Consider the following 24279-nt stretch of genomic DNA (forward strand, 5'->3'; position numbering starts at 1 on the left):
GTACAAACACCCACCTCACTTAAATAAACAATTTGATGCCCCTTAATAAACAAATTGTCACATCAAAATTAAATCGAAAGAACAAAATGCCGACAATTACAAATACCTACAATTTGGAAAAAGTACCTGAGGGGCCAAAACCGAACGGTAACGGTGATGTTCTCTCTCGATCTCTCGGAATCCACAGGAAGGCTCTCGGAGTAAAGTACTGGGGCTTACTTGTAGACGCCGGTGAAGAAACACCGTCCACTGAAGGCTCCTGAAAATGCCTCGACAACGACGACGAGGAGGTCGACGGAGAATTTGTTCCTCTGGAGCTCGGGTTCTTGGGTTTCGATCCGTGTCTCGACGCCGTGAAGATTATAGAAATGCCAAACAATTTGTACAAATCAGCTGACTATTGAAAGGAATCAGGTGAGGAGTAAACAAATGTATACACAAAAGAGAGATGTTTTTAGTGTTGAGGGATCTGAGAAGAGAGAGAGAATGGACGAAGAACATCATCGTAATGCTTAGTAGTTAGTACTCCGTAATGGTTTGAGCTTGGCTACCATGCCCCTAACATGCCCCTGTTTTATTTAAACCCTTGGATCTCCTCTTTCAATCTCAACCCTTGGATCCCTTCCCCTTTCTCTCCTGTTAACCTCCTACACCGGTTTAAATTATTTTGAAAACATCAAGAAAAACGTTGAAATACAACTTTTAGTTGTGGAAGTATGCCTTATTTTATGGTAAATATAAACATAAAATATGATAATAAGAGTCAGTGTTCATGGTAAATATAATGACTTTTTACGGCTGAAAAAACACAAAATCACCGTACTTTTTGAAGGTGGTTTTAATCCAAGAACCTAGATTAACATAAAACCTGATCTAATGATCTATATTAAATAGAGGCATGATGCCTCAATACCACGTTGGAACATCATAAATTTTTTGTAATGGTTTGCACTTTGCATTGGATTTTTGGCTCTGTTTGTAACCTAAGGTTTTTTTTTGGAACTTAAGAAAAAGAAAAGAAAATTACAAAAAATTTCTTCCTTTTGTTTGGTTGGAAGAGGAAGAGAGAAGAAAATAATAATTTTAAGTTTTGTGAATAATAAATTCTTCCTCCCTTTTTTCCTCTTATTTTTTTTTCATTTATTTTCTTTTCCAAGGTTTAAAACAGAGCCTCACGAAAAAAAAGGAAAGAAAATAAAATAAAATGAGAAGAAAATAGAAAAAAATATTTACTATTCACAAAACATAACATTGTATTTTATTCTCTCTTTATTTTTCAACCAAATAATAGGAAGGAAATTTTTTTAGTTTTTTTTTTCTTCCCCTTTTCTTTCCTTAAAGTTTCCCTCAGTTGGGAAATTGTGGGAAGAAAGAAAGAAGGAGGGGAAAAAATTAAGAAAGAAAATGGGAAAAAAGGAAAGAGAGGAAATTTTTTTTTACTTTGCCTGGTTATCTTTCTTTTTCAAAAATTTTAAAAAATTCCTCTTAAATTCTCCCTAATTTCTTCTACGAACATTTTTTTCTCTATCTCTTTACTTATTAACCCTATTATTTTTCAAAAAACTTCTCAAATACCAAACCAAGTACAGCATTTCTTTCCTGGCTTCATACTCTCGAGGGTTTTCTGTGTAATCAGCTAACCGCCCAAATCGTGAATAGAGCAGGTCTCTCTCTCTCTCTCTCGCGCGCCCGCGCGCATGCGTGCGTTCGTCTTCCTCTATCCGTTTCTACGCAGTTAGGGTTTGCTGTTTTTTAATGGGATGCTTACGCACATCGGCACAAAGCAAATGGAAGAGATCATAAATCTCGATCGATAACAGAGGAGGAAGTCTTAAGGCACAAATTTTTCCTTCCCTGCGAAAGCGACTAAATCATGGCGCCAATAATTAAGTGCTTTTTAGGACATTAGGAAAAGACTTCCCAATGAACTTTGAACGAGCCCAAGTATAGGGATGCAACAAAGCTTAGAAACATGAGACCAAACCCGAGCACAGAAAGAACAATCTAAGAACAGGTAGTCTATATTTTGATCTCGAAGATTGCATAAAGACATGGGGTTATTAAATAGTAATTACCCCCAAATATGGAGTTTATAGGCAAGTGCGCGGTGGGATTGGGCTCCGGATTAGTTAAGGTGAGCGGATTAGTTAAGGTGCGCATAAGTTGACTCAGACACCTGAGTTATAAAAAAAAAAGCATCAGAGGTGTTGGATCCTAATGGATTTCGAGTGGAACAAACTTGGTTCTTAGAGGAGAGAGAAATGGTCCAGATTACAGTCTTGAGTAGAAAACTGAGGTTGAACTGGATAAGCGGGGAGAGAGCAGAAAGGCCAAGTCCGAACATTGTTGTAGATCATACATGAGACCTTTGCTTCTATGGAAATTCCACAGTTCACTGCAATGTGATTCCAGTGGTCAGTTGAGGCCCAACTTGGTGCCAATTGTTATGCCAAAAAAAGGTAGAAGAGCCATACCAAATAATACATTTGGTAAAAGGTGTGGCGATATCCTTATGTGAAGAGTTCGTGACGTCCGACTAGGTAGAGGAAAGATTTGTTGACATATTTGTAGTTTTAACCCATGTACATTTTTGCTTAGACACAATAGCGCATAAAAGACTAAGCATAGCTGCATTGTTCCAGCTCATAATCCATATAAGATCAAAGCTATGTCTATTACCGGTCAAAGCAAAACCATCTTCGATCATTGATTCTGTTAAGAGCTGAAGATTACTGAAATGGTAAAATCTATGTCAAGGCACAAATTGAATTGGTATTTGGGGATGTATGTGGTTATGCATGTGCACATTTGGGATTTGAGGAGAGGGTTCTTGTTATGTATATTTATTTATGTGAATGAATTTTTCCTCATTAGTACACTTCACATACAAGTTCAAACAATTTTCCATAGTTTAAATTTACGTGTTTGCCTTACTGGAAAGTGCGATATTTTAGGTTATCTATTATTTGATTATGTGTTACCAAAGGTGATTGTTCTTTTGCAGTCTCACATAGTTCTAGCAGCTTATGTGCAAGGATGGACAATAATCCTCAGTCTTCTGGTTCCCAGGTCATACTTCCCTATGATTCTTTTGTTCACTATGAATACCATTGAACTTGGCTTTTTTTGTTAATCTATGAAGTGTTGGTGAAGTTCGGCGCTTCACTGACGCACCCAAATAATCATCCATATCTGTAAGCGCGTTGGTTTTTCTATTTTCTAGGATGCGACCGTAAATGTTCAACGAGACTTTCGAGAAGCATTTGACTATGATGAAGCACCAGAAGAAATCCGTCAGTGGTTGTTGACTCAACAAGAACAGGTTAGCATTCCGAATGTTGTGTGGTCTCTTCGGCGTAAGCTCTCCACCTCCAGTCCAAGGAGGCCAAGTCTTCAGAAGTTCACAACCCCTTGGGGGTAATAATAAGAATGTCTCTAGAGGTGTCCCTCTTCCTGGAAGCGCACTAGGAATGTTAGAACATAAACTGAAATACCACTAGGAACGTTAGAATTCGTAAATTCATTACCCTATTTGTACTTTCTGGTTAGAGTAAAAGACTATCATCACGTGATGAACATGTTGCTTGCCAGCGCATCCAATCACTCCCTCCGTCCCATATTGCTCATCTTGTATTCCATTTTGACTTGTTTCAAATTGCTTGTCCTTTTTGAAAAATCAAACTACAAAGGGTGTAAATTTCCAAAACTACCATTCATAATTGATTAGAAGTAGCTTTTAATGACGGCAATAGGAGGTAATCTTGGAAATGTTGCCAAACTTTTTAAGGAATGCATGTCTCCTTAAAAAGTTGGATTCCCAATACCGACTAAACAATATGGGACGGAGGGAGTACTTTATTAAAGTTTTTAAACAATGACACACGGGGACATGTCAACGACATGTGTGTTAACTACAGACGGTATTTTCTTAGGTTGGGGATTTTTCGACGTGGGTACAATACAAAAGCTAAAAGCTCGAAACCAACAACTTTGCTTCCTAGAGGACTAGTTAGACACAGATGGAGACATGAAAGGGTCAATTACAGCACATGGGGATAAAACTTGTTACGATACTTATTTTCGGGGTTAAATTAGGATACCCTAAAAAGAACTATAAGGATCACAAATATTTATTTTCATCATCACAAAACCATCAGTTCCATGTTATCAGGGAGTCATCCTTGCCCCCCGGATTTGGTTGTTGAGTTTTGGGTGGTTTGTGAGGTCATGTAGATCAGTAGCACATCCCTTGTCTCTTTTTGGTTAAACGATTTTAATTATGCTTAGGTTCTGACGATCTTAATTGATGTCAACTCTTTCTTTTTGTCTTTTGTTCTTGAGCTAAAACTTTGTTGTTCTACTTTATGATTAGCCACCTAAAGATTTATATTTATCTTTGCTCCTGTTTCAGTCTATGATGCCAACGCAGCAAGGGCAGCCGTCTATGCCTACATCTTCAGCTTCTCATGTCTGGATCCCTCCTAATCAAAGTCAACCACTGCAATATTCTCAGCCACACTCATATACAGTAAGTACCATCTTCTTTTGGCCACATTATTGATTAGAATTCAGACCAAAATTTAGAAACAAGTCATGGGGTAGACAAAAAAGTGCAGTCATGCTTTTAATTGGCTTTAAGAGCGAGGGGGAGTTTGCGTACTTGGAAAGAATGGGAAGTATCATGACAAAAGAATACCAAAGGGGAATGGAGCTGCTTTTGACTGTTTTGGGTACCCATCTCTTCAACTTCTTACCCTCGCGACTGCAAATCGATTGCCACTGGCCCAATAGCATGGCCTTCCGTCGCCAACACTTGCTCCTCCACCTTTTTGTGTCACTCCTCTCCCCTCCCCTTTCCTTCCCCACTACTGTCCCGTAGGCCCCAAACCCAAGAATCTCCTAACCCCCCGTAATTGGTAAACTAAAAGAACCAGGCTCTGCACGCATTCCCTCCCATGTCAACCACAGAAACCACTGCCCACCTCCAAGAGCGTGCCGGTCAGCGACCACAGCAGCCTGCCGCCGTTGTGGACTCTTAACTGCCTCAGTCAAGTGCTATGATGGCCACAGCTGTTGCCTCCTCTTCTCTTGGTCAACCGCTGTAGCCACTGTCTCCCATTCTCCCTTGCACTCACAAATCTCTCTCTGTCTCTCTCTCTTGCTCCCGTCATCCATCATCTCTTCCCCTTTCCGAACCAACATCACTGCTACCTCTATTTTTACTAGCAGAGTACTTGAAATTCGGAACATCATAAGTACACATGCACGAATAATAAGATGCAAAATCCTACTTTGTTGCCCAATATGAATCGTTATGTTGGAACATAAACTGAAATACCACTGGGAAGGTTAGAATTCGTAAACTCATTACTCTATTTGTACTTTCTGGTTAGAGTAAAGACTATCGTCATGTGATGCACGTGCTTCCTAAAGGACTAGTTAGACACGGATGGAGACATGCAAGGGTCAATTAATGCACATGGCGATAAAACTTGTTACATTACTTATTTTTGGGGTTAAATTAGGATACCCTTAAAAGAACTGTAAGGATCCCAAATATTTATTTTCATCCTGGTAAAACCATCGTTTCCATGTTAATAAGGAGTCATCCTTGCCCCCCGGATTTGGTTGTTGAGTTTTGGGTGGTTAGTGAGGTCATGTAGATCGGTAGCACATCCCTTGTCTCTTTTTGGTTGAACGATTTTAGTTATGCTTAGGTTCTCACGATCTTAATTTATGTTAACTCTTTCTTTGAGTCTTTTGTTCTTGAGCTACAACTTTGTTGTTCTACTTTATGATTAGCCTCCTAAAGATATATATTTATCTTTTATCCTGTTTCGGTCTATGATGCCAACGCAGCAAGGGCAGCCTTCTACGCCTACATCTTCAGCTTCTCATGTCTGGATCCCTCCTAATCAAAGTCAACCACTGCAATATTCTCAGCCACACTCATATACAGTAAGTACCATCTTCTTTTGGCCACATTATTGACTAGAATTCAGACCAAAATTTAGAAACAAGTCAATGGGTAAACAAAAAAGTGCAGTCATGCTTTTACTTGGCTTTAAGAGCAAGGGAGAGTTTGTGTACTAGTTCTTGCTACTGTATTGAATGAACGTTGTCTCTTGGTAGGTTTGTGGGGTGATTGATTGGAACTTGGAAAGAATGGGAAGTATCATGACACGAGAATACCAAAGGGGAATGAAGTTGCTTTTGCCTGTTTTGGGTCCCCATCTCTTCAACTTCTTCCCCTTGCGCCTGCAAATCGCCTGTCATCGCCAACACTTGCTCCTCCACCTTTCTGTGTCCCTCCCCTCCCCTCCCATTTCCTTCCCCACTACTGTCCCATAGGCCTTAAACCCCAGAATCTGCTAACCCCCCGTAATTGGTAAACTAAAAGAACAACGCTCTGCACACGTTCCTGATAAATGCCAAAATATACATATTTTGGCCCTCCAATCTACATTTATTAGTCTTTTATATTTGTTAACTGGTTTTTATTATGTGTTTTTATGTTTTTGGGGCAACCCATTGTTTTAGGACTAGGAATCTGTAATGGAGTTCCCTCCCATGGCCACCACGGAAACCACTGCCGACCTCCATGAGTGTGCCGGTCAGTGACCAAAGCCGCCTGCCACCGTTGTGGACTCTTAACTGCCTCAGTCAAGTGCTATGATGGCAACAGCTGTTGCCTCCTCTTCTCTTGGTCAACTTCTGTAGCCACTGTCTTCTCTTCTCCCTTGCACTCACAAATCTTTCACTTTGCCTTTCATGCTCCTGTCATCCATCATCTCTTCCCCTCTCCGAACCACCATTGCTGCCACCTCTATTTTTACTAGCACAGTACTTGAAACTCGGAACATCATAAGTACACATGCACCAATAATAATATGCGAAATCCTACTTTGTTGCCCAATATGAACCATTATGTTGGAACATAAACTGAAATACCACTAGGAAGGTTAGAATTTGTAAACTCATTACTCTATTTGTACTTTCGGGTTAGAGTAAAAGACTATCGTCTTGTGATGCACATTTTGCAAGCGCATCCAATCACTCCCTCTATCCCATATTGCTCGTCTTGTATTCCATTTTGACTTGTTTCAAAATGCTTGTCCTTTTTGAAAAATCAAACTACAAAGGGTGTAAATTTCCACAACTACCATTCATAAATGATTAGAAGTAGCTTTTAATGACGGCAATAGGAGGTAACTTGGAAATGTAGCCAAATTTTTTATGAAATGCATGTCTCCTTAAAAAGTTGGATTCCCAAAACCAACTAAGCAATATGGGATGGATCCGATGAGACACGGGGACATATCGATGACACTTGTGTTTACTGCAGACGGTATTTTCTTAGGGTGGGGATTTTTTGACGCGGGTACAATACAAAAGCTAAAAGCTCGAAACCAACAACTTTGCTTCCTTGAGGACTACTTAGACACGGATGGAGACATGCAAGGGTCAATTACAGCACATGGTGATAAAACTTGTTACGATACTTATTTTCGGGGTTAAATTAGGATACCATTAAAAGAAATGTAAGTATCACAAATATTTATTTTCATCTGGTAAAACCATCGTTTCCATGTTATCAGGGAGTCATCCTTGCCCCCCGGATTTGCTTGTTGAGTTTTGGGTGGTTTGTGAGGTCATGTAAATCAGTAGCACATCCTTTGTCTCTTTTTGGTTGAACGATTTTAATTATGCATAGGTTCTCACGATCTTAATTTATGTCAACTCTTTCTTTGAGTCTTTTGTTCTTGACCTTCAACTTTGTTGTTCTACTTTATGATTAGCCTCCTAAAGATTTATATTTATCTTTGCTCCTGTTTCAGTCTATGATGCCAATGCAGCAAGGGCAGCCGTCTACACCTACATCTTCAGCTTCTCATGTCTGGATCCCTCCTAATCAAATTCAACGACTGCAATATTCTCAGCCACACTCATATACAGTAAGTACCATATTCTTTTGGCAACATTATTGTCTAGAATTCAAACCAAAATTTAGAAACAAGTCATGGGGTAGACAAAAAAGTGCAGTCATACTTTTAATGGGCTTTAAGAGCGAGGGGGAGATTGCATACTTGTTCTTGCTAATGTATTGAATGAACGTTGTCTGGTGGTAGGTATCTGGGGTGAGTGATTGGAACTTGGAAAGAATGGGAAGTATCATGACACGAGAATACCAAAGGGGAATGGAGCTACTTTTGCCTGTTTTGGGTACCCATCTCTTCAACTTCTTCCCCTCACGACTGCAAATCGCTTACCACTGGCCCAGCAACATGGCTTACCGTCGTCAACACTTGCTCCTCCACCTTTTTGTGTCACTCCCCTCCTCTACTCTTCCCTTCCCCACTACTGTCCCGTAGGCCCTAAACCCCAGAATTTGTGAACCCTCCGTAATTGGTAAGCTAAAAGAACCACGCTCTTTACACGTTCCCTCCCATGGGAACCACGGAAACCACTGCCCACCTCCAATAGTGTGCCGGTCAGTGACCACAGCAGACTGCCGCCGTTGTGGACTCTTAACTGCCTCAGCAAATGCTATGATGGCCGCAGCTGTTGCCTCCTCTTCTCTTGGTCAACCACCGTAGCCACTGTCTCCTCTTCTCCCTTTCACTCACAAATCTTTCTCTCTCTCTCATGCTCCCATCATCCATCATCTCTTCCCCTTTCCGAACCACCATCACTGCTACCTCTATTTTTACTAGCACAGTACTTGAAATTTGGAACATCATAAGTACGCATGCACCAATAATAATATGCAAAATCCTACTTTGTTGCCCAATATGAACCAATATGTTGGAACATAAACTGAAATAACACTAGGAAGGTTAGAATTGGTAAACTCATTACTCTATTTGTACTTTCTGGTTAGAGTAAAAGACTATCGGCACGTGATACACGTGTTGCCAGCGCATCCAATCACTCCCTCCGTCCCATATTGCTCGTCTTGTATTCCATTTTGAGTTGTTTCAAAATGCTTGTCCTTTTTGAAAAATCAAACTTCAAAGGGTGTAAATTTTCACAACTACCATTCATAAATGATTAGAAGTAGCTTTTAATGATGGCAATAGGTGGTAATCTTGGAAATGTAGCCAACCTTTTTAAGGAATGAATGTCTCCTTCAAAGTTTGGATTCCCAATACTGACTACGCAATATGGGACGAAGGGAATATTTTATTAAATATTTTAAGTGAAGACACATGGGGACATGTCGACCACACGTGAGTTAACTGCAGATGGTATTTTCTTAGGGTGGGGATTTTTCGACGTGGGTTCAATACAAAAGCTAAAAGCTCGAAACCAACAACTTTGCTTCCTATAGGACTAGTTAGACACCGATGGACACATGCAAGGGTCAATTACAGCACATGGCGATAAAACATGTTACGATACTTATTTTCGGGGTTAAATTAGGATACCCTAAAAAGAACTGTAAGGATCACAAATATTTATTTTCATCCTGGTAAACCATCGTTTCCATGTTATCAGGGAGTCATCATTGCCCCCCGGATTTGGTTGTTGAGTTTTGGGTGGTTTGTGAAGTCATGTTGATCGGTAGCACATCCTTTGTCTCTTTTTGGTTGAACGATTTTGGTTATGCTTAGGTTCTGACGATATTACTTTATGTTATCTCTTTCTTTGAGTCTGTTTTTCTTGAGCTACAACTTTGTTGTTTTACTTTATGATTAGCCTCCTGAAGATTTATATTTGTCTTTGCTCCTGTTTCTTTCTATGATGCCAATGCAGCAACCGCAGCCGTCTATGCCTACATCTTCAGCTTCTCATGTCTGGATCCCTCCTAATCAAAGTCAACCACTGCAATATTCTCAGCGACACTCGTATACAGTAAGTACCATCTTATTATGGCCACATTATTGACTAGAATTCATACCAAAATCTAGAAACAAGTCATGGGGTAAACAAAAAAGTGCAGTCATGCTTTTAATTGGGTTTAAGAGCGAGAGTGAGTTTGCGTACTAGTTCTTGCTACTTTATTGAATGAACGTTGTCTGGTGGTAGTTATGTGGGGTGATTGATTGGAACTTTGGAAAGAATGGGAAGTATCATGACGCGAGAATACCAAAGGGGAATGGAGCTGCTTTTGCCTGTTTTGAGTACCTGTCTCTTCAACTTCTTCACCTCGCGACTGCAAATTGCTTGCCACTGGCCCAGCAGCATGGCCTGCCGTCGCCAACACTTGCTCCTCCACCTTTGTGTCCCTCCCCTCCCCTCCCTTTCCCTTCCCTACTACTGTCCCGTTGGCCTTAAACCCCAGAATTTGCTAACCCCCTGTAATTGGTAGACTAAAAGAACCACGCTCTCCACACGTTCCCTCCCACGGCAACCCCGGAAACCACTGCCCACCTCCAAGAGTGTGCCGGTCAGTGACCACAACAGCCTGCCGCCGTTGTGGACTCTTAACCGCCTCAGTCAAGTGCTATGATGGCCACAACTGTTGCCTCCTCTTCTCTTGGTCAACCGCTGTAGCCACTGTCTCCTCTTCTCCCTTGTACTCACAAATCTCTCTCTCTCTCATGCTCCCGTCATCCATCATCTCTTCCCGTTTCCGAACCACTATAACTGCTACCTCTATTTTTACTAGCACAATACTTGAAATTCGGAACATCATAAGTACCCATGCACCAATAATAATATGCAAAATCCTACTTTGTTGCCCAATATGAACCAATATGTTAGAACGTAAACTGAAATACCACTAGCAACGTTAGAATTCGTAAACTCATTACCCTATTTGTACTTTCTCGTTAGAGTAAAAGACTATTGTCACATGATGCACGTGTTGCCCGCGCATCCAATCAATGCCTCCGCCCATATTGCTCGTCTTGTATTCCATTTTGAGTTGTTTCAAAATGCTTGTCCTTTTTGAAAAATCAAACTACAAAGGGTGTAACTTTCCACCACTACCATTCAATAATGATTAGAAGTTGCTTTTAATGATGGCAATAGTAGGTAATCTTGGAAATGTGGCCAAACTTTTTAAGGAATGCATGTCTCCTTAAAAAGTTGGATTCCAAATACCGACTAAACAATACGGGACGGAGGGAGTACTCTATTAAAGTTTTTAAGCGATGACACACGGGGACATGTTGACGACACGTGTGTTAACTGCAGACGTTATTTTCTGAGGGTGGGGATTTTTTGACGTGGGTACACTACAAAAGCTAAAAGCTCGAAACCAACAACTTTGCTTCCTAGAGGACTAATTAGACACAGATGGAGACATCCAAGGGTCAATTACAGCACATGGGGATAAAACTTGTTAGGATACTTATTTTCGGTGTTAATTCAGGATACCCTAAAAAGAACTGTAAGGATCAAAAATATTTATTTTCATCCTGGTAGAACCATCATTTCCCTGTTATCAGGGAGTCATCCCCCCCGGATTTGGTTGTTGAGTTTTGGGAAGTTTGTGAGGTCATGTAGATTAGTAGCACATCGCTTGTTTCTTTTGGGGGTGAACGATTTTAATTACGCTTAGGTTCTGACGATCTTATTTGATGTTAACTCTTTCTTTGAGTCTTTTGTTCTTGACCAACAACTTTGTTGTTCTACTTTATGATTAGCCTCCTAAAGATTTATATTTATCTTTGCTCCTGTTTCGGTCTATGATGCCAACGCCGCAAGGGCAGCCATCTACGCCTACATCTTCAGCTTCTCATGTCTGGATCCCTCCTAATCAAAGTCAACCACTGCAATATTCTCACCCACACTCATATACAGTAAGTACCATCTTCTTTTGGCCACATTATTTTCTAGAATTCAGACCGAAATTTAGAAACAAGTCATGGGGTAGACAAAAAAGTGCAGTCATGCTTTTAATTGGCTTTAAGAGTGAGGGGGAGTTTGCATTCTTGTTCTTGCTGATGTATTGAATGAACGTTGTCTGGTGGTAGGTATCTGGGGTGAGTGATTGGAACTTGGAAAGAATGGGAAGTATCATGACACGAGAATACCAAAGGGGAATGGAGCTGCTTTTGCCTGTATTGGGTACCCATCTCTTTAACTTCTTCCCCTCGTGACTGCAAATTGCTTGCCACTGGCCCAGCAGCATGGCCTGCCGTTGTCAACACTTGCTCCTCCACCTTTTTGTGTCACTCCCCTCCTCTCCTCTTCCCTTTTCCACTACTGTCCCGTAGGCCCTAAACCCCAAAATCTGCTAACCCCCCGTGATTGGTAAACTAAAAGAACCAAGCTCTGCACGCGTTCCCTCCCATGGCAACCACGGAAACCACTGCCCACCTCTAATAGTGTGCCGGTCAGTGACCAGAGCAGACTGCCGCCGTTGTGGACTCTTAACTGCCTCAATCAAGTGCTACGATGGCCACAGCTGTTGCCTCCTCTTCTCTTGGTCAGCCGCCATGGTCACTGTCTCCTCTTCTCCCTTTCACTCACAAATCTTTCTCTCTGTCTCTGTCTCTCTCTCATGCTTCCTTCATCCATCATCTCTTCCCCTTTCCGAACCACCATCACTGCTACCTCTATTTTTACTCGCACAGTACTTGAAATTTGGAACATCATAAGTACCCATGCACCAATAATAATATGCAAAATCCTACTTTGTTGCCCAATATAAAACAATATGTTGGAACATAAACTGAAATACCACTAGGAAGGTTATAATTCGTAAACTCATTACTCTATTTGTACTTTCTGGTTAGAGTAAAAGACTATCGGCACGTGATACACGTGGTGCCAGCGCATCCAATCACTCCTTCTGTCCCATATTGCTCGTCTTGTATTCCATTTTGAGTTGTTTCAAAATGCTTGTCCTTTTTGAAAAATCAAACTACAAAGGGTGTAAATTTCCACAACTACCATTCATAAATGATTAGAAGTAGCATTTAAGGCAATAGGTGGTAATCTTGGAAATGTAGCCAACCTTTGTAAAGAATGCATGTCTCCTTAAAAAGTTGGATTCCCTATACCGACTAAGCAATATGCGATGGAGGGAGTATTTTATTAAATATTTTAAGCGAAGCCACACGGGGAAATGTCGACCACATGTGTGTTAACTGCAGACGGTATTTTCTTTGGGTGGGGATTTTTCGACTTGGGTTCAATACAAAAGCTAAAAGCTCGAAACCAACAACTTTGCTTCCTATAGGACTAGTTAGACACCGATGGACACATGCAAGGGTCAATTAAAGCACATGGCGATAAAACTTGTTACGATACTTATTTTCGGGGTTAGATTTTGATACCCTTAAAAGAATTGTAAGGATCACAAATATTTATTTTCATCCTGGCAAAACTATCGTTTCCATGTTATCAGGGAGTCATCCTTGCCCCCCGGATTTGGTTGTTGAGTTTTGGGTGGTTTGTGAGGTCATGTAGATCGGTAGCACATTCGTTGTCACTTTTTGGTTGAACGATTTTAATTATGCTTAGGTTCTGACGATCTTAATTGATGTTAACTCTTTCTTTTTGTCTTTTGTTCTTGAATTAAAACTTTGTTGTTCTACTTTATGATTAGCCACTAAAGATTTATATTTATCTTTGCTCTTGTTTCGGTCTATGATGCCAACGCAGCAAGGGCAGCCGTCTACGCCTACATCTTCAGCTTCTCATGTCTGGATCCCTCCTAATCAAAGTCAACCACTGCAATATTCTCAGCCACACTCATATACAGTAAGTACCATCTTATTATGGCCACATTATTCACTAGAATTCATACCAAAATTTAGAAACAAGTCATGGGGTAAACAAAAAAGTGCAGTCAAGCTTTTAATTGGCTTTAAGAGCGAGGGTGAGTTTGTGTACTAGTTCTTGCTACTGTATTGCATGAACGTTGTCTGGTGGTAGTTATGTGGGGTGATTAATTGGAACTTTGGAAAGAATGGGAAGTATCATGACGCGAGAATACCAAAGGGGAATGGAGCTGCTTTTGCCTGTTTTGGGTTCCCGTCTCTTCAACTTCTTCACCTCTCTACTGCAAATCGCTTTCCACTGGCCCAGCAGCATGGCCTGCTGTCGCCAACACTTGGTCCTCCACCTTTTTGTGTCACTCCCCTCCCCTTCCCCAATACTGTCCCGTAGGTCCTAAACCCCAGAATCTTCTAATCCCGTGTAATTGGTAGACTAAAAGAACCATTCTCTACACGTTTTTCCACCTACGGCAACCCCTGAACCACTGCCCACCTCCAAGAGTGTGCCGGTCAGTGACCACAGCAACCTGCCACCATCGTGGACCCTTAACTGCCTCAGTCAAGTGCTATGATGGCCACAGCTGTTGCCTCCTCTTCTCTTGGTCAACCGCCGTAGCCATTATCTCCTCTTTTCCCTTGTACTCACAAATCTCTCTCTCTCTCTCTCATGCTCCCGTCATCCATCATCTCTTCCCGTTTCCGAACCACTATAACTGCTACCTCTATTTTTACTAGCACAGTACTTGAAATTCGGAACATCATAAGTACACATGCACCAATAATAAGATGCAAAATCCTACTTTGTTGCCCAATATGAACCAATATGTTGGAACGTAACCTGAAATACCACTAGGAACGTTAGAATTCGTAAACTCATTACCCTATTTGTACTTTCTGGTTAGAGTAAAAGACTATCGTCACGTGATGCACGTGCCAGCGCATCCAATCACTGCCTCCGCCCATATTGCTCGTCTTGTATTCCATTTTGAGTTTTTTCAAAATGCTTGTCCTTTTTGAAAAATCAAACTACAAAGGGTGTAAATTTCCACAACTACGATTCATAAATGATTAGAAGTAGCTTTTAATGACAGCAATAGTAGCTAATCTTGGAAATGTTGCCAAACTTTTTAAGGAATGCATGTCTCCTTAAAAAGTTGGATTCCAAATACCGACTAAGCAATATGGAACGGAGGGAGTACTTTATTAAAGTTTTTATGCAATGACACACGGGGACATGTTGACGACACATGTGTTAACTGCAGATGGTATTTTCTGAGGGTGGGGATTTTTTGACGTGGGTACAATACAAAAGCTAAAAGCTCAAAACCAACAACTTTGCTTCCTAGAGGACTAGTTAGACACAGATGGAGACATGAAAGGGTCAATTACAGCACATGGGGATAAAACTTGTTACGATACTTATTTTCGGGGTTAAATTAGGATACCCTAAAAAGAACTGTAAGGATCACAAATATTTATTTTCATCATCACAAAACCATCAGTTCCATGTTATAAGGGAGTCATCCTTGCCCCCCGGATTTGGTTTTTAAGTTTTGGGTGGTTTGTGAGGTCATGTAGGTCAGTAGCACATCCCTTGTCTCTTTTTGGTTCAACGATTTTAATTATGCTTAGGTTCTGACAATCTTAATTGATGTTAACTCTTTCTTTTTGTCTTTTGTTCTTGAGCTAAAACTTTGTTGTTCTACTTTATGATTAGCCATCTAAAGATTTATATTTATCTTTGCTCCTGTTTCGGTCTATGATGCCAACGTAGCAAGGGCAGCCGTCTACGCCTACATCTTCAGCTTCTCATGTCTGGGTCCCTCCTAATCAAAGTCAACCACTGCAATATTCTCAGCCACACTCATATACAGTAAGTACCATCTTCTTTTGGCCACATTATTGACTAGAGTTCAGACCAAAATTTAGAAACAAGTCATGGGGTAAACAAAAAAGTGCAGTCATGCTTTTAATTGGCTTTAAGAGCGAGGGGGAGTTTGCGTACTAGTTCTTGCTACTGTATTGAATGAACGTTGTTTGGTATAGGGCTGTTACGATCCCGACCGGATCAAAAAAGAGCGAAAAAATTGACCAATCGGTTCGGTCTTCGGTCGGTCCTGGGGCGTTTTTGGTGGTTCGGGGTGGGCCGAACCGAATGCGGACCGAACCGACCGAATTATATATATATATACACACACACAGAGTCCCCTTCTCCTAAGGACCACCTTAACTTAATAAATTAAGGACCTCCCTTTCCTGATCGAATTTCGATGATCCGAGCCGCTCAATGTGTTCAGAACGTGATTTTAAGGGTACTCGTGAGAAATCAGCAAAAAAAAAAGACCGGAAAGGGCTTCATCCGAGCAGTTTTTGTTTATTTTTTATTAAACGGTTTAAATAAAAACTGCTCGGACGAAGCCCTTCCCGGTCATTTTTTTTGCCGATTTCACGCGGGTACCCTTAAAATCATGTTCTGAACACATTGAGCGGTTCGAATTATCAAAATTGGAACGGAAAATGGGAGAAATGGGGAGGTCTTTATTTTAACTAAAATAAGGACCTCCTTATTTGAAAATGACTGTATATACACATATTATATATTTTTATAAATCATTTTAATTTTGACCATCAATCAATTTGGTGTTTTAATCTACACCATCCACTCTCAATCCCTACCCTATCTTTTACTCTCCCCACTCCAGAGTCCAGACTGCGCAGCCATTCCCTTCTCTTCCCTCAGTTCTCTCCCTTCTGTCTAACCTCCAGTCCTCCACGATCTTCACTGCCTTGCGGCCTCGCCGCCCCCACCATGTACGCTGCCTCCACCGCCCCCACCACGAACGCCGCCTTCCTCCACCAGCTCCGTTCTCGCCTCCACAATCTCCATTCCGCCACCGCATCGGTAAGGAGATTTCATTCTCCATTCTGCCGCCGCCCTCATATCTACTCTCTCTCTCTCTCTCTCTCTCTCTCTCTCTCTCTCTCTCTGTGTGCGCGCGCGCAATTTCTGGTTAATTTACTGGCCGCTTGTCATTTATTCCTGTCGACAGATCTGCTTACCGAGCTTCTCACATTTCCCCTTTCCCTCCCTCTCTAATCTATACATATTACAGCCTTTCTTTGAAATTGTTGGTTATAAGCATGCATATATGTCCAAACGGCCCAACAGGTCCATTTCGGGGTGGACCGAACTCCCTAAACCCACCCCAAACCGAACTGAAATTAATACCGGTCGGGATCGGTCCTGGACTTATATACCCCGAACCTGATCGGTTTCCGGCAAATCCACCTCGAACCGAACCGACCAAATAACACCCCTAGTCTAGTAGTATGTATGTATGTGGGGTGATTGATTGGAACTTGGAAAGAATGGGAAGTATGGGAAGTATCATGACACAAGAATACCAAAGGGGAATGGAGCTGCTTTTGCCTATTTTGGGTACTCATCTCTTCAACTTCTTCCCCTCACGACTGCAAATCGCTTTCTACTGGCCCAGGAGCATGGCCTGCCGTCGCCTACACTTGCTCATCCACCTTTTTGTGTCACTCCCCTCCCCTCCCCTTCCCCACTACTGTCTCGTTGGCCCTAAACTCCAGAATCTGCAATGCCCCCGTAATTGGTAAACTAAAAGAACCACGCTCTTGCACACATTCCCTCCCATGGCAACCACGGAAACCACTGCCCACCTCCAAGAGTGTGCTGGTCAGTGACCACAGCAGCCTGCCGCCGTTGTGGACTCTTAACTGCCTCAGTCAAGTGCTATGATGGCCACAGCTATTGCCTCCTCTTCTCTTGGTCAACCGCCGTAGCCACTGTCTCCTCTTCTCCCTTGCACTCACAAATCTCTCTCACTCTCTCTCTCTCTCTCTCATGCTCCCATCATCCATCATCTCTTCCCCTTTTCAAACCACCATCACTGCTACCTCTATTTTAACTAGCACAGTTCTTGAAATTCGGAACATCATAAGTACACATGCACCAATAATAAGATGCAAAATCCTACTTTGTTGCCCAATATGAAGTTATGAACCACCAAATTTTGTGAGTCATTTTCGATTTGTATTAGTGTTATGCATGAGAAGTGACGGCTGAGGGACACACAGAGAGGTGGGGAAGGGGCAGGTAGGATGTGGCAGTGAAGGATTCTGTGACAGAAACAAACTAAGGGTAAAGTATTATGGCTGTCGGGTAATTTTAGCCTTCATTGAATGGTGTTACTTAACTGGAAAGTGCAGTGCGATTACCAATGTTGGGGCGACCTAAGTAAGAGAGATAAGCCATAATATTTTTGGGGCTGATTTTCACATAAGTAAAAGTACACTCGATTCTTCGGCGACATTGGTACGATGAACAAGAAAATGTGAGGGGAATGAAAGAACACGATGGAGTGAGTTTAAGTGAACACACTTCGAAAGAGCGTCACTTGATGACAAATCTATACTACTATATACTAAGCATATGTGTTTGTGCCTCCCTAGCCTCCAAACTCCCAATCCTAATTTTCTAGACTTTTGATATATATTTTTTATTTTGAGAGAGAGAGAGATTTAAGAGGAAATAATAAGGTAAATTTTATTAGATAGCAAAGATAAATAAATGTTACGCTTTTTAGTTATTGAATTTATCTTATTTGCGATTCAAATATATAATTCATAACAGATTTATGTTTCCCATGCATAAAATGGAAACATGATACTGTGACGGCGCTGGAAAAATATTAAACTATTTTTTGCCAATTTGCGTTGAACCCGTTCGATATGGGACCAGAAAAATCACAGAATGTTCACTATGTTGGTGATTTGGTTCCTGTATACCTCTCTGTCGAATTGAGAAGTTAACATTCTGTATGGTGTGCGATTAGCAATGTTAGGGGTGATGGTAATTTCTCTCGGGGAAAATTCTAAGGGCCCTGGTTATGGATCTGATCTAGGGTTGGGTGTAATATACACTTTTTAAAATTCCAGTATGAATGGGATTAGCCACCAATATTATTGGGGCTGATTTCCACCCGTGAGAGAGACACTTGATTCTCATACTGTGGTAATGACAAATCAGATAATGTGAGGGGAAAGAAATAAAATGACAAAGTTAATTTAAATGAACACATTTCCAAAGAGCTTCACTTGATGACTCATCATCATCGGAGTGGAAAACAAGCTTCATAACCTTACATATATGTAATCTCCAGATATTTTTGATATAAAATAGCACGGTCTGAGATGCCACATATGACCTTTGATTATGATATGCTCAACTTTGTAAGCCTCCTTTTAGATTTTCTAATTTTGTAATGTGCTTCCGGTATACCTCTGCAGAATTATGAAGTTAACAGTCTGTATGGCGTGTTCTGTGGATTCTTTCCTAATGCATGTTTGAATTAAATTTCCCCATAGCTTTTTTTCCTTCCCGCAATTAAACCTTGGAACTCTCAATCTGGAACATTTTTCTGTCAGGTATGCCAAGTTGTGTGAACACGAATCATTCAGCTTTAAAGATACTTCCTCTGTTCCTAAATGGTAGTCCACCATGAAAACACGTGCAATTTTTGAACCAAAATGTAAGGTACTTCAGTGCACAATTTTTTTAAATTTCTTGACATCAAATTAATATTTTGGTTCAAAAATTGCACGTATTTTCATGGTGGATTACCATTTAGGAATAGAGGGAGTATGTAGGTGTGTTTGTGAGCCTTATGATGCTGCACTAAAGTAGTCCACTGTGGTTTCTTCATTCTCCCCCTTAATTCATGACGTCAACATTATTTTGTGTTGCATGTCTAAAAAGGGTGAAATAGTTTATGACATCAGACCTCTATATAGGAAGTCATTTCTTTCCCCTGTTTATGTTCGAGCTTCAGTAAATAATAGGGATGTTAAAATTGATATTTCTCAAGTCAGACCGCACATAGCTGGGTCTATGATCCTTCAAAGATCTTTAGAAACCAGGTTTCTGTTGCCAATCTTAACAGTAATCAGATGACCTTGTCTATAATAAAAATCTTTCGACATTCATAATTTTGGCTACTGTTTTGTGGTAACTGACTTGTTAAGCTTTGTGTTTTCGACTTGGTGGAATTCCAGGCTGTAAATGTTCCTAGTGGTGCTCAACAATCCTCATCTGATTGGCAAGAGTATAAAATCAATGAGCAGCCTAGGTGAGATTTTATCGTGGGGCAGTTGTGAATTACAACTCTATGGCACTGCAATTGTATATTACTTCATTTCATTTCCTATGCATGCGTGGAAAATGGTGAATTTCAGAATGTCACTCTTTTCTTTTTCTGGGGTGTGCTTGTTACCTATTAGATTCCATGATTTCTTTTTTGGTCATGAAACTTCTTTAAACTTTGTTTGCTGATAATACTTTGTCTGTGCATACCTGTTCAGATATTATCGCAACAAGAAAACATCACAGTCTACTAGGGAGAAGCCTTTGGAATTAATGAACCCAATTGAGGTGTGCCATGTTACTTTCTTGTTGAGTTCTGTGAAGTCTCAGTTTTTAATGTCATCTTATCTTATCTGAGAAGCATGCTTTCAAATTGCCTTACCGTTTGTCGAAGTTTGTTCCTCTTATGGATGTTGGCAGTTGTAGCCATATTTAATTGATGAAGTTATTTATCAAAACCATAGACTGGGCAACATTGTTTCATGGGATTATCATTTTCTTTGCATGTCTTCCACTGGTCTGTGGATGTCATGGCAAATGTAAATAGCAACAATTTGCTATTTACATTTTACTTTAGTTGTTGGGAAATTGCCATGTTGAATTGGTTGCTGATTATTGCAATTTAGACGAACATAATTCCTTCTTTCACTGGCGCAAACATAAAAAAGAAGCCACTATCCATAGCTGTAGCATCCACCAAACCATCTTTCCCCCATAATCCAGTAGCACTATTAGTCTTACAATTTCTATCTCTCTCTTTTGGGCTGTACTCTCGGGCAATGAATGATTTGGAAGACAAAGGGCTACGCCCCCCTTCCAAATAACAATAAGCAACAAGCCCTTAGGGTGCAACACCTATTATTACGAAAGGCAGTTCAAGAAGAAAGTTTGTTTGACGGATTAAAAATCAAGCAGCTGACCTAGTTTCATTGGTTTCGGGGGGCCAATCGTAGATCACAGTCAAACTGAGCAGCAGCCAAGCCAAGGTCTTTCTCTCCCTCAATCTATAATTGCGAAGAGAAATCAGGGTGTTTCTTTTTTCGTATCCTCTTTTATTTCGGGTTACATGCACCGGTTATGTCTGTTAAGTTGATGGTTGCTTGCTTTTTTCTTTTCGTCTTTCCCCCCTCCTTTTCTCTAGTTTGTTGCGCTAGTTCACTGGTGTAATTTTTCTTTCCTTGTTTGTCCTTGCACTATGGGGTTTATGTTGTACATGGATAATTGGTATATTTCTGTTCAACAGAGAGCTGATGCATCAACTGTGTGGAGGGAATTGATAACTCTGGATGGTCAAAAGTGTGTTATGACTGTATTCCTTGTTGATCACAAATTTTTTCATCTGAAATATGAAACTTGAATCTTTGTCTTGAACTTTAATGGGAATTGGGATTTGCTTGGGTAGGTACTACTTCAATCTGGTTACAAGAAATTCTCAATGGCGCATTCCTGAGGAGTTAAAGGTTTGTAGCACATTGACTCATCTTTCCCATTTGAAAAATCTTTTCTGTTGCTCGTTCTGTGGTCTCATGGTCGCGTGCCTGTTAACAGGCAGCTCATGAACAAGCTGAGAGAGAAGCTTACCTACGGGCGCAAGCGGCAAGTATCGATGTCTCTTCTGCTGAACAAAATATGACTAGGACTTTGTTAGTTATGCAGCGAAGGAGCTTCTATTATGTTCTTGAAGCTGTTTTGTGTTGGCCAGTTTCTGTATTGATGACCATCCGTATTCAACAAAATCTTGTTTTGGTGGTTCCTGATGAGATAGATGATCCTGTTTGTGGGAGGACTTGGAACCAATGATTTCCCCTAGGCTTCCTCTCCTTGAACAATTTTTGCTGAAGAATTGTCTCATGTGATTTTTTTCAACCCCCTCTTGCCCAAGTGTGATTATGGCTGATATTGGGCTATCTTTCGATTCAAATAGAGAGGTTCTCATGCTAGATGAAATTCATGTTTGACTATGCGAGGAAAATAGAAAATTTAAGTTTGTTGTTCATTCATGTTGTGCTATTATATGCAGCCTAAAAACATTAGATTTCATCCTCTCTTGTGTGGGTGTGACAGGAAAGGAAGCACCTTCCTTTATTTGATCCTTATGTATGAATTCGAGCTTCAAATAATTTTAATCACGTCTTGCACTTTTCTCCATTGAAGTGATCTCTCCACAGTAAACCTGTAAGGACTCAAGGTAGTTTGGTTTTTGTTATTGACATATTTCTGTTACTTCAACAGAGAGCTGATGCATCTACTGCGTGGAGGGAATTTATAACTCAGGATGGTCAAAAGTGTGTTATAACTATATTCCTTGTTGATCACAAATTTTTTCATCTGAAATATGAGACTTGAATCTTTGTCTTGAACTTTAAAGGGAATTGGGATTTGCTTTGGTAGGTACTACAGCAATCTGGTTACAAAAAATTCTGAATGGGACATTCCTGAGGTGTTAAAGGTTCGTAGCACAACTGACTCATCTTCCCCATTTGGAAAATCTTTTCTATTGCTTGTTTTGTGGTCTCATGGTCGCGTGCCTGTTAACAGGAGGCTCGTGAACAAGCTGCTTTTAGAGAAGCTAACCTATGGGCGCAAGTGGCAAGTATCAATGTCTCTTCTGCTGAACAATCATCTGTAACTTCGGTTAGAAAATATAACTAGGACTTTGTTAGTTATGCAGCGAAGGAGCTTCTATTATGTTCTTGAAGCTGGTTTGGTGTTGGCCAGTTTCTGTATTGATGACCATCCATATTCAACAAAATCTTGTTTTGGTGGTTCCTGATGAGATAGATGATCCTGTTTGTGGGAGGACTTGGAACCAATGATTTCCCCTAGGCTTCCTTTCCTTGAACCACTTTTGTTGAAGAATTCTCTCGTGTGATTTTTTTCAACCCCCTCTTGCCTAAGTATGATTATGGCTGATATTGGACTATCTGAGGCTCTCATTGCTAGATGAAAGCCATGTTTGACCGTGCGAGGAAAATAGAAAATTTTAGTTTGTTGTTCATCCCATATGGATGGATGGGCACTGTTTAAGATTTTGAAATCTGTTAAGACATGTTTCTGTTACTTCAACAGAGAGCTGATGCATCTACTGAGTGGGCGGAATTCTGTGCTCCGGATGGTAAAAAGTGTGTTATAACTATATTCCTTGTTCTATTTTTTTCATCTGAAATATGAAGCTTGAGTCTTTGTCTTGAACTTTAATGGGAATTGGAATTTGCTTTTGTAGGTACTACTTCAATATGCGTACAAACACATCTCATTGGAGCATTCCTAAGGAGGTTCGTACTTCGTACCACAACTGACTCATCTTCCCCATTTGAAAAATCTCTTCTGTTGCTCGTTTTGGTCTCATGTTCGTGTGCCTGTTAACATTTGGCTCGTGAACAACCTTAGAGAGAAGCTAACCAAGGGACACAAGCGGCAAGTATCAAGGTCTCTTCTCCTGAAGAATCATTCTCCATCTTTTCACCGGTACCGAATACTCATCTGCTGCTGTAACTTCGGTTTACTCCCATCTTTTCAACGGTGTCTGGGTTAGCTTCAAGCCCAGTTCTAGTAACTTCAGGAAGTACCGGGTTTCCTTCTGCGTTTTAGCACTGGCACTACACCAATGTACAAACTTCATCTGCTCTAGTTTTCTACTCATTGAGCTTTGAGCTGGGATACTTACTAAGATCCTTCAGAGCATAGGACAAAGATTAAATGGGATTTACATTTACCTATAGAATGTTTCAGAAGTAGAACAAATAACAAAACACTTAGATGAGGTTCGATTCTATCATTTTCTTTCAATGAAACTCAATCGCACAATGAAAAACTGTTGGGATTTTGGGTCCCACTCGAAACAAAAAGCGCACCTGAAAAAAGTGCACAGAATTTATGTCGTTCGGTGCCGATTGGCTACGCCAACTGCCCAATGAGAATTTATTATTGGTAAAAGTTAGGGGCTTGTGTTAACAGACCCAAATCACGATATCCCTTCTCTATCTCATCATTCGAACAGACTGTCAACAACACGGAGAAGCTGTTCCTAGGCATCGTGTCTGGGTTCGTGAAACCCAGAATCAAGGAGGGGATTTTGGCGGTGGTGGAGGATGATAAGGAGGAGGAGATGGTTTGGGAGAGGGGAGAGAAGGACGTGGGGGCGGAGGAGGAGGAAAGAGGGACGAGGATTTCGGTGGTGACGACAAGTCCGGGATGAGAAGGCGGTGATTTTGGTTTTGGAATTTGGGTTTTGCTTGGGATACAGAGAGGGTGGTGGAGGGCATAAGAGCTTCCGCATTGGGCTCACCAAATTTTGGACCAAATTAATCCTCAAAATTCACTTTTTTATTTTAGCTAGTCCCTTTTACATAATTACGTGAAATCAGGCTCTTTACTCTAACTTTCTACTCAATTAAATATTGAAACCTGTCCCATTAAATATTCATATCCATC

General features: G+C 40.8%; 1 protein-coding gene across 1 annotated transcript; it reads left to right on the plus strand.

Moving 5' to 3' along the window:
- Positions 1-1575: 1575 nt before the first annotated feature.
- LOC131320759 (early nodule-specific protein 2-like) lies at positions 1576-23500 on the plus strand. Its single transcript, XM_058351607.1, has 21 exons — positions 1576-1664; positions 3005-3069; positions 3224-3322; positions 4412-4528; positions 5860-5958; positions 7839-7955; positions 9757-9859; positions 11656-11750; positions 13561-13659; positions 15451-15549; positions 19758-19831; positions 20064-20133; positions 21089-21141; positions 21248-21305; positions 21394-21445; positions 22082-22130; positions 22237-22294; positions 22384-22438; positions 22919-22967; positions 23069-23120; positions 23236-23500. The coding sequence occupies exons 2-21, from the start codon at positions 3037-3039 to the stop codon at positions 23338-23340; spliced, it is 1536 nt and encodes a 511-aa protein (XP_058207590.1). The 5' UTR covers positions 1576-1664; positions 3005-3036; the 3' UTR covers positions 23341-23500.
- The last annotated feature ends 779 nt before the right edge of the window (positions 23501-24279 follow it).

The sequence above is a fragment of the Rhododendron vialii genome, chromosome 3a (genome assembly GCF_030253575.1).
Source record: "Rhododendron vialii isolate Sample 1 chromosome 3a, ASM3025357v1".
In the NCBI taxonomy this organism is placed as follows: Eukaryota; Viridiplantae; Streptophyta; class Magnoliopsida; order Ericales; family Ericaceae; genus Rhododendron; species Rhododendron vialii.